At 35.1% G+C, this 19,635-nt stretch overlaps 1 protein-coding gene across 2 annotated transcripts in view; it reads right to left on the minus strand.

Annotated features, from left to right (window-relative positions):
* Positions 1 to 249: 249 nt before the first annotated feature.
* Positions 250 to 19,635, minus strand: part of LOC144381367 (uncharacterized) — a 476,769-nt gene continuing 457,383 nt past the window's right edge. Inside the window, exons 3-6 of one of the 2 annotated variants that reach the window (XR_013446439.1) lie at positions 15,703 to 15,854; positions 3,549 to 3,667; positions 1,429 to 1,500; positions 250 to 601 (exon numbers count right to left, since the gene is read on the minus strand). Coding sequence is in view for 1 of the 2 variants with exons in the window: in XM_078069178.1 (XP_077925304.1) it covers positions 473 to 601; positions 1,429 to 1,500; positions 3,549 to 3,667 (320 nt within the window). In the remaining variant the exon portion in view is untranslated. The remainder of the gene's footprint in view (positions 602 to 1,428; positions 1,501 to 3,548; positions 3,668 to 15,702; positions 15,855 to 19,635) is intronic. The other variant, XM_078069178.1, reaches the window with a different exon arrangement.

Genomic DNA, 19,635 nt, shown 5'->3' on the forward strand with positions numbered 1-19,635 from the left:
GTGTGTACTTGAAGAGAAAGTGTATTCTGTTTTTCTTAAATGGAATGTTTATATATATATATATACACACACACACACACACACACACACACACACATATATATCTATCTTTATGTATAAAGATACATATATATCTTTTAGAACCATGTATTCTGAAGTACACTTCAGGTAAAAAATGTTTTTGCTGAAAATAACTTTAACTGAGGGTACTCATTTAAAATAAAGCATATCAGAGGGGAGGTGGATGGGGTGGATGGGGGGATGGGTGAAATAGGTGAAGGGAATTAAGAGTACACTTATCATGATGAACACTGAGTAATGATGCATACAATTATTGAATCACTATATTGTACCCCTGAAACTAATGTAACACTGTATGTTAACTACCCTGGAATTGAAATAAAAAGCTTAATTAAAAAAATGATAAACATGATGGTAAATATAAAACAAAGTTTTTCTTGTTTTAATCTTTTTAAAGAGAACTGACTATCAAGTCATAGTAGTTGGTGGGAGGCCTCAGTACCTTGCCAGATGGATCGCTGTGTGAGATTGCTTGAGTGTCCTCACAACATGGCAACTGGTTTCCCTCAGAGTGAGTGAGCTGAGAGAGAGTGAGACAGGGGAGCTGTAATGCCCATTATGACTTCCTCCAAAAGTCATGTATACCTTCACTTTTAGCACTGGTCATTGGATGTGAGTCACAAAGTCCACACACCGGGGAAGAGAATCTTTTGAAGAAGGAGTGTCAAAAAACTTATGGACAAGTTTAAAAACCACAGGTATGTGTGTATTAAGCAGCTGAAAGTAATGAATATTATTTTTGTCACACAGAATTCAAGGTATCTTTTGTGTCCAAAAAAAAAAAAAAAACCTACTTTGCTTTTTCAAAATTATCCTTTACTTATCAGCTAGATATGGTAGGAGTATCAGCCCAATAGCAAGCCCTCCATTCCCTCCCCAACCCAACGTGTAAATATGTGACCCAGAGGCCACTGGACAATACCATCACAACACCTCTTTTTTTTTTGGATATCCAGTATCTGTCTTTCCAGGTGAATTATTGCTCCATCTCAAGACACACAAAGATCAGTTTGAGAGGAGGGACATAAATAATGCTGCATAACCATGGACTTCTGTGCATCTATTTAGACACAGGTCTAATAGAATGGAGTAGAGTGAGTGGAGTGGTAAAGAGCATTGATTCTAATGTGACTCCTTTGGATTGGGAACCTGGACCTGCCACTGTGGAGCTGTATGACATTGTGAAAGTTAGTTAAACATTTCTGTGTTATAGTTTCCTCACATCTACAATTGAGATAAAAAATAGTGTCTACCTCATGGGGTTGTTATGAATATGAAATGAATTAAGATATATCATAAGTTATGTTATATATTTATACTCATATATGTATGATTATATTTATTTACATGTAGCCACTGGGAGGATCTGAATCTGTGGCTGCAGGCATCCATTTTCCTAGCCATGTAAAAGGAGACTTCCTGTAGAATGAAACCAAAACAAGATAGAATAAAAATTAAAACATGGTACCAATATCATTTTTGAGCCCTAAATCCAGCTGTGCCTGAATCTATACATGGACCCTGCTGCTTAGAAGGCCAATAACTTCTCTTCATTTTTGCCTAAGATAAATTTGCATTTGAAAGAGTCTTGAGAAATCAAGTATGTAAAGCTAATAGCACTGTGCTTACCACATAGTAAGTTGCCAGGAATGTTGACTTACACTGTCCCCAGGTACTGTAGTACATTTCAATATAATTTCAATGGGGAAAAAAACTGAATCTGGTAATAAGCTTTGAATGATGAGTAAATGATCATCTTAGTGTCCAGGTAAGTGAACTTAAAGGGGGTGAACTGATATTAAATTCTCATTTATTGGATCATTATCTGAGAAGATTGTATCCTTGCCCTGAAACAGGAAGGGTAGTGACAAATGAAGTGAGGCCTGGGTCAATTGCCCAGAAAAAAGAAATTAGCAAAGGAAAATAATAACTTTTAAAACATGTACCAAGAGGGGTAGGGACAGTAGTAAGTGGATGTTAATATAGGAAAATTATAAAAATTTTTACCTTCATTAAAATTTTGCCTAGATGTAGTATGGAGCTGTTGGCTCACCATTTCAAAACTCTCTAATAAATTATGTTGAATCAACTCCTTATCTACCAACTCCCTATAAATCATACCTTAGCTTTATACCAAAATATTCCTAAAGTTATTTTGCCACACAAAAGAAATTTAATTGCATATCTAATAGCTTAAATTTACTTTTATTATTTGATTATATAAATTATAACTTTCTATAAGTATATAATTATTTTTCCTTTAAACTGTGTGAATATGTATATTGTATATGAGAGTATATCAAGATACATAGGTATTCTCTAAGCAAATAATTTTCCATCATATTATATATTTCTTGCTAAAGCATGTTTTAAAAGTGATATGACATTCAGCCTTTTGATAATTCATTATAAGAAGAAAAGGCTAGGAACACAATTTAATAATTACCTTCAACTGAAGACAATAAAAGTATTATTCACTTTCTGGTACTCGATGGGAAATGCAAAGGTTCTTTTTAATTCAAATAATGGACATTTTTAACAACAAGAAAAATAACATGTATGCTATATTTTTAGAAATAGAGCAGTCCAAAAAAATCACTTGGCACAATATTAGTATCAAAATGTCCTTATTTAATTTTCTAACCAGAAACTGAGAAGTGGTCACAAACACTAATATTGAGGGACATAAAATTTAATTAGATTGGCTTTGCAGTGACAATAAGAAATGCCTATGAGGCCATTACATTTTATTCAATTAAGTCATATGCAAAATATAACCAAAATTAACCATAAGTGTTGAAATATAAAGTGTTCAACACATCTAAAAAATAAGGGATGTTTCAAAATATTGATGTGGCAAAAACACCTTGAAATTTGGCAAATAATCGATTCAGTTTTTTATTATTTGCTCAAATGTGTAAGCCACACATTGACAAGGCTCATGCCACAATTTTATCAACATTATTTGTCAAAAGCACACAATCACATAATATATTGATAGCGGTGATTGTGAAATGTAAAGTTAGAATTTGTAGCTATAGCCTGGTGCTGGAGTGTCATATTCCTCAGAACTTCATGGCAAATTCAAAACAAATATTTTAAATTAAAATTTTTGTGAATTGGAGTTACTTGCCAATTTTCACCACCTATACAAATTATTCTTTAAACATTCACGCCATGGGACATGTTCTAGAATTCTAAGCCACATAAGTTAAGCAGGTTTATCTTGACCATAATTATAAATCTGGAATTTGGAAAATACAACGAGTAAGAAGGATTTAAAGGAGAGAAAAAGAAAATGACCCTTCTTCTGAGTTCGAAGAAAGCGTATCATGCAGGAGAGAACCAGAGGCAACCACAGTGAGAATTGACTTATAGTCATACCACATGCTAATATTTTCAATTTCACTGCTGTTTTTTCTCAGGGCAAATAGTTCACACTCTTGGCCTCATGTCGAGCAACACACCTGGTAGTAGGAAGAAGACCTTGAAGCAGATGATCTGCTACACTGCTCATAGCACTTGCTCTGTGGGGAAGCTGTGCTCATTTTGAACTCTGCTGTGGATGAGAAGACAAACCAATAACCTGTGGTAAGTTGAAACACACACAAAATTAACCTTGATAGGCCAATAATGGAGAAACCAATCAAAAGACAACATATTAGCCAGTACACTAACTCTGATTGATTCACCATGCTTTTCTCTAACAAGGCATTTATGGTTCTTATTAAAGTAACTGGCTTGCCTGCTTTCCTCTAAATTCACATGCTTATAAAGCTAGTTCTCTTTTTAACAATATTTTAGATTTTCTTTTCCAAATGTCACTTTGATAGTCTTCTATGAACTTTTATAAAATCCTTATGTTTGTTCCTAGTTCTTCATAATTTTTTAACCTTTGAATACTATCGTAATCATTAATAGTCATCCTCGTCATATTAATGGTAATGTATAATCATCATCATATTAATTGTGGCAATGCCTCTGATATTGCTGTTGTTTTTGTTATTAATATTATTATTTTCTCAATAAATGGTCAGTATCAAAGAACCATTCCCAACATATCCTAGAATAACTATCCTATTCTTTAATAGGCTAACAAATGGGGAATCAGGATATGAATTATAGTTTTGGGGGTTTTTTTTTGTTTGTTTGTTTTTAGTTTTTGATGTACTGTTCCATGATTCATTGTTTGCGTATAACACCCAGTGCTCCATTCAGTACGTGCCCTCTTTAATATCCATCACCAGGCTAACCCACCCCTCCCCTCTAGAACCCTCAGTTTGTTTCTCAGAGTCCATAGTCTCTCATGGTTTGTCCTAGGTTTGTCTCCCCCTCCGATATTCCCCCCTTCATTTCTCCCTTCCTACTATCTTCTTTTTTTTTTAACATGTATTATTTGTTTCAGAGGTAGGTCTGTGATTCAACAGTCTTACACAATTCACAGCGCTCACCATAGCACATACCCTCCCCAATGTCTATCACCCAGCCACCCCATCCCTCCCACCCCCCACCACTCCAGCAATCCTGTTTGTTTCCTGAGATTAAGAATTCCTCATATCAGTGAGATCATATGATACATGTCTTTCTCTGATTGACTTATTTCGCTTAGCATAATACCCTCTAGTTCCATCCACATCGTTGCAAATGGCAAGATTTTGTTTTTTTTGAATTATAGTTTTTAATAAGATAATAAAGAAATGGCAGTGATGGTATTTTTCTGTTTTGAATGATAAATTAATTGAAGTTTTAAATGACTGTTATACTGTATATTAAGGCTAAAATTTACTTAATAAACATATACATTGCAATTATCATGTACAGGCATAATTATAAATGCTTTAAAATATTGACTCATTTAACCCCATAACAATCCTTTAAGATACATTGGTTATTATCACAATTTTAGAGTTCAGAAGACAGTGTGCCAAGGTAACACTAATTGTAGTGGTAGAGTTGGGATTTCAACCCATGTAGTCTGGTTGCAGAATCTCTTAAACACTGCTGTGTTGTCAAAAGAAAAAGACAAAAAAAAAAAAAAAGAGGGCAGGGGAAGGGAGGGGACAGGGAGATTGTAAGAGGATGGCTATGGTAATATAATTTTTTATTCTCATAAACATGGAGCAACTAGATAGTAAGACATACAAAACAGCTGAAGAGTGTATCCATAACTCATAAGCAATATTTATAGCAAAGCAAGGTGGCAAGATATCCCTATAAACTTCAAAATACAATTGGTTGAGGACCAACCACCAATGACCAGAAGACCCATATCTTATCAGCTTCTGTGCATGAGGAAGCAGAGGAAAGCAACACGGTGTCTGACAGAAGTAAGAAAAGGAGAACCTCAAAATATGTAACGCACCTAGACAATGGTAGCACCAGGTGAAAACAGTCGCTGAAACTGATCGTGTTTTTGCCAAAACCAATATGAGATGAGCTGAGGGGTCCACAGGAAAAATAATCTAAAAAGGCCAGAGCACTTTGGCCCCTGGGAAATCTGAAAGTGACCAGTCAGGTCTCCTAAGCTAAGGAGAAACTGCCTAGAGCGAAATCAAAATTGAGCAAGACAATTACAATAGAGATGAAAGAAAGAAAACTTTCAGAGAAAAGTGAAGAGGGAGACAAAACCAGGAAATATTAGAAAAAAAGCTTCTTTGGTTTCGGTGTCAGATTAAAGTAAGAGAAGGAATTGAGAGAAGTTCAGGAACTCTTCCAAACCTCCTACTAAAAGTTCAGAAAAAAATAATTTCACATCAAATTAGGAAATAAAAAGTATTGAGGTAAAATTCCATACAAAGTTTTTAAATGGAAGCATGGCAAAAAGTATATCCTATATGGATATATGAATTGTTACATGTTAGTTCAAGATAAGCTAAAGTACATTAAAAATTATTTAAGACATGAAAAACACATTAAAAATAACATGAAAGAAAAACTCAAGCATATTGACAGCACTCAAGAAAAAGATAAAAATAAAAGAAACCATCTTTTCAAAAATAAAGAATGAATTAGAGAAACACAAACAAAAATGAACACAACAGGTTACACCTAAGGAGACATAGAGGGTAAAGAAGTGAAAATGTTAAAAATCCAGATGTAAATGAAAGAGGTTAAGAGAGAGAGAGAGGGAGAGAAAGTGACAAATATTGAAGATAAGCAAAGAAAATTCAAGAAAGAAGTCTCAACAAACATTAATAGCAGCACAAAGAATAGAGGAAGAGTTAGGAGGGAAAAAACATTAAAAATTCCAATTCAGGAAAACTTCCTTATATAAAGAAGCATTAAAATTACATATTGAAACATTACCACATACATGAGAGTATAGTCTCAAAATAAACAATGCCAAGAAATACTTGGCTTCAAAGAAAAAAACAAACTTTTTGACATTAGGCACAGAAAGAAATTGAATTATAAGTCAATATAAGGGGAAAAATTAGCTCATCATCAGTCTTTTTGACAGTAAGAGAATTTTAACCCCAAAGGAAATAGAGTAATATATTTAAGATATGCAAGGGGAGAAATGACGGTTTAAAACCACCAAAACTGATTTCAACTATAAAAGTCCAAACTATTATCACATGTCAGAACTCAGGAAATATTGTTCCTCTAAGCCCTTCCTGAGGAATTTACTAGAGAATGAACTTCAGACAACTAAAATGACTGTATAACATTACCATAAGAATTGTGGGCAGCATTAAGCCTATGGATATTTATAGATCTGGTTAGGACTAAACTGAAGCTGAAAATGGAGGGAGAGGGTGCCTGGGTGGCTCAGTCGGTTAAGCTTTCGACTCTTGATTTCTGTTCTGGTCATGATCTCAGGGCTGTGAGAGCGAGCTCTGGGTTGGGCTCTGTGCCCAGCGGGGAGTCTGCTGGAGATTCTCTCTCTTCCTCTCCTTCTGCCTGCCCCCCAAAAATATATAATTACATCTTTAAAATAATTTTTCTAAAGTGGAGGGAGTATTGTTTGACCAGCTATATATTCAGATTTTTAAAATCATGAAATAAATGAGGAGGGTTTTTATGAAAAATCATATGTTTAACTATTCTCATTAATTATATTAGAGGTGGTAACATTAATATTGTTATTCGGAGATTACTGGATATCTAATGTTGTATAAAGCAAATAAGTAATTATGAATCATTCAAACTATATCATCACTTGTGATAATGAGTATTTTTTGTTTGGAAGAAAGAAGATGTAGATGTAATAAAGAAGAGTTAACTGAAAAAAATCCTGTAGAACTACATTTGAATTAGAAATATATATATGAATTCATCCTACTGTGGTATTCATTTCTACTGTGTTTTGCTGACTGCATAGCTATGGAAGGCAATCCAGTTACAATGAGCATTCCTAATTCCCAGATTGTAGACTTTAATTTCCATTTAGCACTGAACGAAATAGGGGTTTCATGGAGAAATGGCTGATTCCAGGCCTAGAGCAGGAAATGAATAGGATCAGAGTAAAATATCTCCAAATCAGACAGTAAGAAAGCCTTCAAAGACTATTACAGTCATGTCAAAATGATTCAAGAGCCAATTTGAAGAGGTGCTCATTGGCAATGATAGCGTACCTTTATTCATAATATATTTAAAAAGCAATTGGTTCTGGGCTGAAGCCTTTATTTGTTGGTGCAAGACTCTAGTGCTCTTCCTGCCTCGGTCATGGAAGCCCATACAGAAAAAGGGGCCAGAAACTCAAAGTAGTTTGGTATGCTGAGCCCCCTACCTGGAGAGCAATTGTTCTGGAGAGCCCCACAGTCCTGTGGTGGACATTATGGGAATTAAAAATAAACTTTTGTTAAACTACTGGAAAAAATTAAGTAACTGGTTAATGTTGAAGGATTATAGGGAACCAAGTGTCATGCAAGTAAAAGGATAAACTCAAGCATTTATCATGGCTTTCCAATTTGAATATTCCAAGGGTAACCAAACAGTGTCTCTCTCTAAAAGTACTAAATTAATAAATAAATTAATTAAAAATTAAATTAATAGAAGTGATAGACTGAGAATATGACTTTATTTTGCAGCTTCCAATGAATTAATGGACCTGTGCCTTAAAGATAACTGCTGCGGGTTGCTGGAGTGGGGGGTGGGGTGGGAGGGATGGGGTGACTGGGTGATGGACACTGGGGAGGGTATGTGTTCTGGTAAGCGCTGTGAATTGTGCAAGACTGTTGAATCTCAGATCTGTACCTCTGAAACAAATAATGCAATATATGTTAAGAAAGAAAAAAAGAAGAAGAAGAATGTAGCAGGAGGGGAAGAATGAAGGGGGGGAAATCGGAGGGGGAGAAGAACCATGAGAGACGATGGACTCTGAAAAACAAACTGAGGGTTCTAGAGGGGAGGGGGGTGGGAGGATGGGTTAGCCTGGTGATGGGTATTGAGGAGGGCACGTTCTGCATGGAGCACTGGGTGTTATGCACAAACAATGAATCATGGAACACTAAATCTAAAACTAATGATGTAATGTATGGGGATTAACATAACAATAAAAAAATTAAAAAAAAAAAAGATAACTGCTGATAACATCACAAAACAGACATATGCAGACACTGATATACTAACTCCAAAAGCTAAATCATCAGATACTCTACGGGTCAAATACCCAACATTCTTCAACAGACCATGGATGACGTAAAAGATAGCAAAATTACTAAATTATGTTAGCTAAGAATTCTCACATGGATGTAACATTATAAAGGAGTGCAAGGAAGTGGTAACTGGGATAATGATCACTTTTGGAAGGAGGGAGGGGATCAGAACCGGTATAGGCATCATGGAGAGGTCTCTGAGTTCTATTTATTGACTTGAGTGATAGTTACAAGGGTGTTCACCTTAAAATATCTCACTGAGCCACACATTTGTTTTGTGTCTTTTTCTATATCTGCATTTTATTTTCTAGTACAAAAGATAAAAGTGATAACTGATTTATCTTTTATGAAACATTTACTTAGAGATTAGCATATATCATATCTTCCAAGTATATACTCTTAAGTCAAAATATCTACTTACTTTAAATCCCCCCCCCAAAAAAAAATCTGTCTTAAGAAAGCAGAGTGATTTTGAAATTTATAATACAGAATAACTTCTGACTAATCAAGGAGGAAAAAATTTGAATAAAAACTATGACTATCAACATAGATATTAAGAAAAGGATACCTAAGTCAGTCCCCTAACTTTCTATAACATGGAGAAATGAAATAAAAGAAGTGTTGCACCCAGTTTTTTATCTTTAATGTGAGGATTATATAGAGGAAAATTTTATATTAAAGGTCTTTTTTTTTAAAGATTTAATTATTTATTTGAGAGGTGGGGAGGGGCACAGGGAGAGAATCTTCAAGCAGAATCCCCACTGAGTGCAGAGCCAAGTTGGGGCTTAATCTTACCACCCATGAGATCATGACCTGTGCTGAAAGCAAGAGTAGACACTCAACTGACTGAGCCACCCAGGCTCCCCTATTTAACCAATAATAAAAAAAAAAAACACTAAAAGTTGCAGTAAAACTTAGGCTTTCAATGTGAGATTAACTAGTTTACACTTTCATTCCATAAAGGCAGCATTTCCTTTATGTTTTTTTCCCTGAAAATAAGACTTTTCTATTTAAAGTAAATTAAAATTATCTATGTTCCAACTTTAGAAATCATCTATCAGGACAAATGGAGTCCAGAATTTGGTCATAAGGAATTACATTTTAAGGATTAGGTTTATGTACCAAATCAAGATGTAGAAACAAAGGGCATAACTTCAAATGGGAAATCTGAATTTCTACCAGAAAGATGAGACAAGAGTACCTCTGCCTTAGTTTCTTTATCAGAAAATGTTTTTCTTAAACTATGTGGCTAACAAATCCTATAAGCTTACATTTAAAAAAAAAAGTGTATCAAACATGACTGTTAGATGTATTCAAATAAAAGGAACAATTTGTAATTTCATACTATTTTTTCATTTCCTTTTTAATATTTGAAATAAAAGAATGAAAAGAGGGAAAATTTTATAAAATGACTCTTCTTTTGTTCAGTATCTTTCTTAGCATGTATTAATTATTATTTTCACAAAATCTTACTTATATTCTGATTAAAATTCCATTATTGCTATGTATGTCAGATGAGTCATAATGATAAACCTCATTCTTTCCTAGTGTATGCATATTAAATTAGCTAACCAGATTTAAGTATGCATTTTATCAAATAAATAAGGACAATTGAAATTGAGGGGGAAAGCCCTCTAAACAATTGAGATGTTTCCCTTACTTTAAATTTATAAGTACTAAAGGTCTGTTTTCTCTCCACTACCTGATATGTCTCAAAAAATTCATTCTTTATTTTGAGTAATCACACCAGAATGGCAATTCAATGATATCGCATTTGGAAAGTTTTAAAGGACATTGTTTTAAAAAATGTTCACTGTCTTTGTTACTAATGTCAGTGTGTCTGGATTGCCAAAAGAGTTTTTTAAAAAGCTGACAATCTAACAATGTAATTATTTTCATTGTCATTTCAATAAAGAATTCATCTAGTCATCTGACTTTGAGCAATTCATGTGGAATTAGCTGTAAGAGAACTTTTTCTTTTAAGAAATAAATTGAGGGGCTCATCCATCAAATCTCTAATCACTTCTTTTCTTTTAGAGCTCTTTAAACACTATATGGGCAGTGATGCTGGGAAGCTAGAAGCCAAGGATCTCTTTTGATTTCATTATTTCCAGTGGGTTCTTAGAAAATCAATAGTACTTATTTTAAGATAAAACTTTGGTTTTTGTAAACTTGGCTCTGCATTACTTTAAAATCGGCTATTTGATTAATATACAGGATATACTATAATGGGCATATTCATGCCAAAAAATAAAATGTGTCCTATTCCTAAAGTAAATGATTCTGATAAACTTATAAAAAAATATTAATTTTCTTTGTGAGATATTTGTTATTTATCTGAATAGATAAGGTAACACTAGGCCTTTGGGTTGGGCATTTAAGTAAGTATGATTTTCTTTTTAAACATCTTGGCAAGACATCAGAACTACAACAGAGACCTTGACAGTTACAACTGCCAATGACTTTCCCCCAACATTGAACAAGAATAAAACAGATGCTTCAATGTACCATGTAGCATTGTTCTCCTTCTTTAAAATTACAGTCTAATAGCTATCTAATTAGTCATTCATTTTTCTGTTTACAAAATAATCTCAATATTTCTCTCCTTCTAGATACTAAACATTTTTAATATAGAAAGAAGCCAACATTAAAACAGATAATAAATGCATTTTATGCATTCCTCCTAATATATGCAATTGGTTTTACAATAGAAATGTCACGGCAGGCTGAAATTATATTTCAACATAAATATTAACCAGTAATCCTTTGTTAAAATGTGTTTTAGGAACTGGGAAATAAAATGTATGGGAAATGGCAAAGGAACTGAGTTTAATCAACTGGCAAATTAGACATTTTGAATATATAATTTAATAATTTTCAAATATACAAAATGTCTAAACACAGGAATACTTGACAACTAGACCCATCTCTACCTAAAGACAAGACTAAATGAAGTGAGCGTAAAATGTAGCATGAGCAAGTTAAGTTGGAAATGCAACTATTGAGGGGTTTGGGCTGGGGAAAAGTATGAAGCTCTCTTCACAGGCCTTAGCGGGGGGTTTCTCTTTATGAGTTATGATTGGATCCCTCATCTCAATTATTTCTTTCTTTTGGGTGTGACTTGTAGACAATATTGAGAAGCTATTCATCAAGAGATAACATTTACTATGCAGTCATATGTGGAAACAGTCACTTAAGGACCTGATTCTTTTTATTGGCAACTTACCTTTACCACTTACTATAGACTATTAACAGAGTAATGCACCATTACTAATGGCTAATGAATAAATCAATTGAAGAAATGAATTCAAATAGAGTGTTCTATAAAACATCAGGCCAAGGGAGAGCAAAGTATCACAGTGGTTAACAACGTGGTATCTGGAGCTGCAGTTAGGATTAAAATCCTGGCTTTTCCATTTACCAGCTGTATGACCCTGGGCAAGTAATTTTATCTCTCTGTGCCTCAATTTCCTCATCTCTAAAATGGGATATCAATAATTAGGTAAAAATTAAATATTTAGGTTAAGATACTGAAAGGAAGCAGTAAAGAAACAAATAGAAATGAATTAGTCACAGTGAATTGAGAAATGCATATGGCGTAAGATTCTAGCCCATTTCAACGTAATTATTTCGCTTATAAGCAATTTTCCATTCGATCCTCAGCTTATCATTTGGCATTTTATAGCCTTAATTTTCTTTATATGTGGGAAAGAATCTACTAATAGCTAACACTTTAAAGCCAGCACTTATATAGTATCTCTTATGTATCAATCATTGAAGCACATTTCACATTTTTTCAGGTTTTTAAGAAAATTTTGCAACATTTAAACACAGTATAAGGCATAAAAGCAACACTTGGTAACAAGCTATCCACAAGAACCAAATCCTCACAGACTGGTCAGACATCAGGAGAGTGATTTTTCTTCAGTGACAGCAAAACCACGGGCTAAGCCATTGCGTGTCTCCGGAAGGCAGTGTCGGGCAGGAATCTGACCAACGGCCTGTCATGAAGAGCAGATGGGAAGGAGAGTGCTTCCCAAGGGGGACTCCTCTGTGCTTTGCACACATATCCATGCAGCACATGCTCACCACGACCATCAGACCGACACGGTGGCAGCACAGTCACACTTGACTTGTGGCTTCAGTGCCAAGAAAAGCTGCAGGAGTCAAATTATTACAAGCACCCATTAAATGTCTCTAACTCTCAGAAACATAGAAAATACAGCTATCACTCTTTCTTTCTTTTCCTCAAAAAAAAGGTGAACCATGGGACATGTCTATGAAAATTCCAAAATAATAATTTGAAAGATATAGGACACTTCAAATAATTCATCTACATGTTTTGAAATATTCTCCTTTAGCCAAAATATCGTAATGTGCACAGAGACACAGCAGAAGCTGATCATTACTAACAATATCAACATTTTAAAATTATGAACCTTAAGAATGTTTATATGATTTTCATAGCAGTTAATAAATATCAAAACAAAAAGATATATACTAACCTACTGACTTGTCTTTGGTAACAATTTGTGATTTAAGTGACTGTTAGTAAATCTAAATTATGTAAAATTTTTCATGAATATCTTAGGATGGCAGACATGTATCAAGGTCAACTTAACTTGCTTTGCTTCCAGGTAAACTCAAATATCACTTTTTATTGACTTCTCATCATGATGACTTTCTACTAACTTATTTTTTATTCACCATTTAAATTGAAAAATAGAATGAAAAACCCGTAATAAAAATTACTTCCCATTTTGGGATTTATGTTTCAGACAGCAAAATCTCTAACTTCCATCAAGAAAATATTAGTTAAGTATAATTTTAGAAACTTATGGCACTATCTTCTTATATTTTCCTTTTTAAAAATAAACTCTACCATAATCTGAGTAAAAATCTATTATCATCTTATTGCTTCAGAACTTATTCTATTTCTACTATTAAGATCAGCTAGACTGACTTTGGGCAATTCAGTTCAACATTCTCTGCTGAGCATAATTCAACTATGGATAAGGAGAATTCAACCATGGTCTTAGGGAAAAAATGCCAAGGAAAGGCTTCTGATTTCTTATGATAAAAATGTGCTTTTAAAAAAAATGTTTTTTTAGTCTTCTTCCTTTATAGTTAACTCAGGCTCTGCTTAAATCTGTTATAGTATTCTGCCCAAACATTATAAGAATTTTTTCCCTTCAAATATTTCCTGCAAAGCTATTTCTGAATCCATTGCAACCACAGAGAAGAAATCACACTAAAGTTGCTGTTGAATAAAAGAAAAGGGAAAAGTAAGCATAGAATGACCACTTACTGAGCTTTTAATATGGGCCAGGCATTCAGTTGGGTGTTTCTTTTTAAACCATATAAATAACTCAATCTGTTTTAGAAAACATGGAGATAAATTGCATGAAATTGGGAGGTTGAGATTAGGCAAGAGATAAAATAATGGGAAATGTCATTACTCTTCTTTTTATGTAAACAACAACAAAATCATCAAGGTCATCTCTTTATTTAAGGTTACATTTTATCTATTATTGCCATTTATTGGCACTCTCTTGATTATAAATTCGTTTTGCTTTCAGAGAAGCACAATCACTGGAGAAGGTATTTGTCTGTGAGGAAACAAAAAAGCCAAAAAACAAAAAAGATGGTAACACTGAAAATTGTCCTTAGGGAAACCATTAGACCTCAGAAGAAGGGAATGATCAAATTGCCCTGTTAGCTGTGGTCTCTGTCCATGTATATGTTTCTGCTCATCTTCCTAAGGGGGAAACATTTCTTAAATGTCACACTGGAATCAAAGATGAAATCATTTGCAAATTCTGAAAAAATAAATTAGTGTGTTTGCATATATTGTTTGCCTATTTTTAATGAATGCATGTACTTCAGTACAATTATGCATCCTGATCTGCTGCCATTTGGTGCCTTTTGCATACTTTGGAGATATCATCATCACAGGTTTGGCAAATGTTCTACAATTGAAAAATAAATGTTTCAAATAATTTTTGAAGGGCAACCTTCAGCAATATACACTGAGCACCCACAAGTAGCCACCCACCTTCTGAACACTTGATAAATGATTCTTGTTCTCATATATAAAAATTTATTTTTAGTATCTCCTAACATTTTGGGTCAATACAAAAATGCGTTTGGTTCAACTTAGCTTTCATTTGAAGAAATTACTTTAGCTGAGTATCTTTAAAAAATAGATGAGGAATTTGTATACAAATATACACAGATTTCAATTTCCCTAGAAATTATGACCCCTGAAAGTTTTCATGTTTTTCTTTGCCAACAATTAAAAAGGTAGAGAATATTTAAAGAATATACAGATAAATAACTTTAATTAGGTAGAATCAATGAGAACAGAGTAGAAACTTTTATACCAAAGAAATTCATTCATTACAAACGTTCTGGCTCCATACAGTCAAGACACTAAGACTGATGTTGGTTTTAGGTGGTGACAGCAACAACAAAGGAGTTGTGAACAAGAACTCCCAGAACACATTCATGGGGGGCAAAGAATTATATAAAAGTCACTCCTTTAATGTTTATCAATTTTAGAATGTGATAAGAATAATGAATGATATGAACATGAAAACAGTATCTGGAGATAGCTACTTAAGATGGTCCTAAATGTTTACAATTAGACATGCCTGCTCTAAAAACTTACAATTGATAGAAAATTTTAAAAAACAAACAAAAAAAAATAGCTTCTTTAAAAATAAGATAAACAGCTCCTTGGGGAAGAAACAAGACAGAAATCCAAGCAATGATCCGACTGAAGACAAAGGCCTACTGAAGGAGGGAGCTTAGAGAAGACAGCCATGCTCTACAATTTTGGCCATCTGCATTCCAACTGGGAAGTAAATCTTGGTGCCCTACTTAGAGCCACTGGTTTCCCTGGGTTTCCTCTGCTTGTGAAAGGAGGACAGCGAAGAAAAACTAGTTGTTGCTAACACAGCCTGTGCTGTGGTTTTGAGCGATAAGACAGCACCGGAAGGTAGGAGAACACAGACATTACCTCTTGACTGAAAACTGAAACAAGTTGCACTCAGTTGTCTTCTGTGGTACATTCATGTCACCATGAGGCATGGGTCCCATATTACCAGATACTAGAGGATGACCATGGACTGCTATAAGGTCATGGCAGGTGGCCCCAACTGCAGTGCTGTGCTAGAGAAGAAAACAATGTTTCAGGTACTTGATAATGTGGCCACTGATCTGGAGAATGGATTCTTTTGCTTTCCCACAGAAGAGAAGATCTGACACAGTTGCAACTCACTTAAGACAGACAAGAGAATATTTTGACAGTCTTTCCCCAAGATAATGTTAACTTTTCCACCCTCTGTCATAATATTGTCCAAAGGGACCTGGGGCAGCCAAATATGCTATAAAATACCACAATGACCCACAATACTAATAATATCCTGTTAACTGGACCAGTTAAGCAAGAAGCAACAAATGTATCAGAGGCTTTGGTAAAACACATGCAACCCAAAGAATGGAAGACAAACCCTATGAAGATTCAGGTTGCTGCCACTTCAGTAAAACTTTCAGGATTCTAGTGGTCAGAGACATGCCACACCCCCACTATGAAATAAAAGACAAATTATTACATCCAAAAGGAGAATCCAAAAAAGGATGCCCAATAGATGATCAGCTTCTTTGGGATCTGAAGTTAGTGTATTCTACGTTCCAGAATAATGCTTTGGCCCTTATGCAAAATCACATGGAATGATGCCTGCTTTGAGTGGATCCAGAGTAGGAAGAGACATGCAGCTCACTGAGGCTATAAAACAAGTAGAACTGTCACTTGACTCATTGTCCTGGGACGCTAAGGTGTTGGAGGTGTCAGTGGTGAAAAAACAGTGTAGGGTATATGGCAGGCTCTTGGTTTCTGGAGCAAAACTATACCTTCTGCAAAAGACAGTTATGTGCCTTCTAAAAAAATAGCTCCTGATATGCTACTGGAACCTGACAGAACACTTAAACATGGCTTCCATGTAATGTTGCATATGAAGTGTCCAATATGAGCTAGAATCTGACAGACTCACGAACTCAGAAATTTGGGCATGTCCAGGAGTAACCCATTGTAATTGGAAATGGTATGTCTATTACTGAGCCCAAGACAACAGAGTAAACTACATTATTTCATGGTCTATTTATTCCATCAAGTTGTGACAGCCCTGCTCCATAAGATTACACTTATGGCCTGATGAGTTGGGGTCCTTTATGAGCAGCTGACAAAGGCAGAAAAGTCTGAGTTTGCTTTGTGAATAGGTCAACTTGGGTTGTGTGCACCTACTGAAAATGGGCTGCAGCTACACTAAAACCCCACTACTAATGTCCTGCAGAATATTAAGACAAACCTTCTCAATAGGCACTATATCTTCTCGCCTACTTTGTGTGGAAAGGGAAGAATCCCAACATTAGAATATATAAAGGCATGTGAGTAATGGCAAGTGGCCTGGCTGGTTGGACAAAGACCTTTAATATTTGAATAATGAGGCTAAGAAAGTCTGGGCAAGGGCATCTGGGTGGATATACGGGAGTGGACACCAATAAGGAAGATCTTTGAATTACGCATTAACATCCCCCAGGAGAGTTTGAACACAGAAAAGGCCTGATTCAACAATCAAGTAGAGAATAACTTGCTAGTTGACTTTCGTCAACTACTACCATCAGTCACCAGAGTACTGGCAAATGGATACACCAACTGAGTAGGGTCTGTCAGTATGGTCTCTCATTTTTCAAGGCTGATCCGGCTACTGATGATACCAAATGCCCAATGGGCCAGCAAGAAAGATCAAAGCTGAGCCTCCAATATGACACAGAAAACCTTGCAAATTTCCTAAGCTCTGTGGAAAACTGACTACATCGGACCTCTTCAACCTTGGAAGGGGAAGCAATAAATATTCACTGGAATTGGCATATATTTTACCTTTCGCATTCACAGGATCTCATCCAGCAGATTTCATGTTTGACCCAACACCATGTCATTTGTTGGTATAATGCAAATGTCTGGGATCCAAGAGGAGGTAGCAGGAGTGGTCTCATTTAACATCACTCTAAATTAACCCATTTTGGTGAATTCATACTTCCTCTCGCTGTGACTCTTGATTCTGTAGATTTGGAGGTCTTAGATCTCAGAAAAGGGAGACTACTTCTACCAGATGACATGCAAATGTATTATTATATTTTAAACTACAGCTGCCACCCAGTTGCGATCTTGAAAGGGGTAATTGATCCTTCATTCAAATCTTTTTCTCAGAGTTTGCTTTTTGGGGAAACTGACTTGCTACCATTCCCTTCTCAGTGAGGCTTTCCTGACTGCTATATTTAAAATTATACCTCCAACACTTCCCATTCCTCTATTCTGCTTAGTTTTTCTCTTTGATGCCATCTAACCAAACTATTTATTATAGATAGGTATATTGTTTATTAAAACATGTGGGGTAGAGAGTGTTACCCATTTTTTCATTCCTGTACCCCAAGGTCTCTGTTTCAGCTAACAGTTGCCACAATAGTGCTGCTTAACAAACTAATCCAAAACTCAGTGATTTCAAATAATAACTTGATCCACTCACAGGTATGCAGGTCAGTGAGATCAATCCATTCCATTCTACATGTCTGCACCCCCTGAGGCAGGTACCAGATACGACATCATTCAGAGTCTTTTGATTTGCTACTGTCTAGTAACATTCTTTATGTTATTTCATCTATAATTTACCTCTTCTCTAATATATATTTTATAGAAATCATACTTCTTTTATAAATTCACCAAATTGATGCCTCTAATTTTAACATTTAACTAAAAAAGTGCTACTTTTGGGGCACCTGGGTGGGTCAGCCATTAAGCGTCTGCCTTTGGCTCAGGTCATGATCCTGGGGTCCTGGGATCAAGCCCCACATCGGGCTCCCTGCTCAGTGGGAAGCCTGCTTCTCCCTCTCCCACTCCCTCTGCTTGTGTTCCCTCTCTCGCTGTGTCTCTCTCTGTCAAATAAATAAATGAAATCTTAAAAACAAAAAAAATGTGCTACCTTTGATCATACTAAAATGTAGAATATGGAATATCATTTCCCAGAAGTTTCTTCTTTATCTACTAGGCATCAAATAAATTTCATGGATTTTGAGAGATCACAAGACTTCATTGTCAACTATTTTATACCCCTAGTCCCTATATTGTGATTTTAGGAAACTGCTTCTGAAAGAAACTTTTAAGAATGCTTTTTCACTTTATCTCAATGCACTAAGATTTTATTTATGAACATTTTCATATATTTATATGCAAATCGTGTTTCTTTGATGTTTCATTTTTGAAGGCAAAGAAGACATGTTTTGCTTCAGGCATTTCATTCCCATTATGAGCTTTATGGCAACAGACAATATACTGTAGGACTTTTAAAGAATTCTTGTAAAGAACTACATGGTAAGCCCATTCCTGTTTATGGAATTCTGATGTAGAAAAGAGCTTCCAAAAAAATATGTTATTAGAAAATTAACATGAAGGATTTGTGAACCAATAGATTTTTTTTTTTAAGATTTTTATTTATTTATTTGACAGAGAGAGACACAGTGAAAGAGGGAACACAAGCAGGGGGAGTGGGAGAGGGAGAGGTAGGCTTCCCGCTGAGCAGGGAGCCCGATGCGGGGCTCGATCCCAGAACCCTGGGATCATGACCTAAGCCGAAGGCAGACGCTTAATGACTGAGCCACCCAGGCGCCCCCCAATAGATTTATTTTAATGAGATATGTTAAGATTGAGATATACTGATTATTAAACAAAAGATATAGTGTGAAATATTTATAAAAGTCTGCTAAAAAAAAAGGGGATTTGACTTTTATGAAAGAAATAGAATTTAAGCCAATTAAAACATTTATATCCACACACATATGCCATACAGATATCCACCTACATACATCAGTACACATATATGTACACACTCTATATGGG

The sequence above is a fragment of the Halichoerus grypus genome, chromosome 3 (genome assembly GCF_964656455.1).
Source record: "Halichoerus grypus chromosome 3, mHalGry1.hap1.1, whole genome shotgun sequence".
In the NCBI taxonomy this organism is placed as follows: domain Eukaryota; kingdom Metazoa; phylum Chordata; class Mammalia; order Carnivora; family Phocidae; genus Halichoerus; species Halichoerus grypus.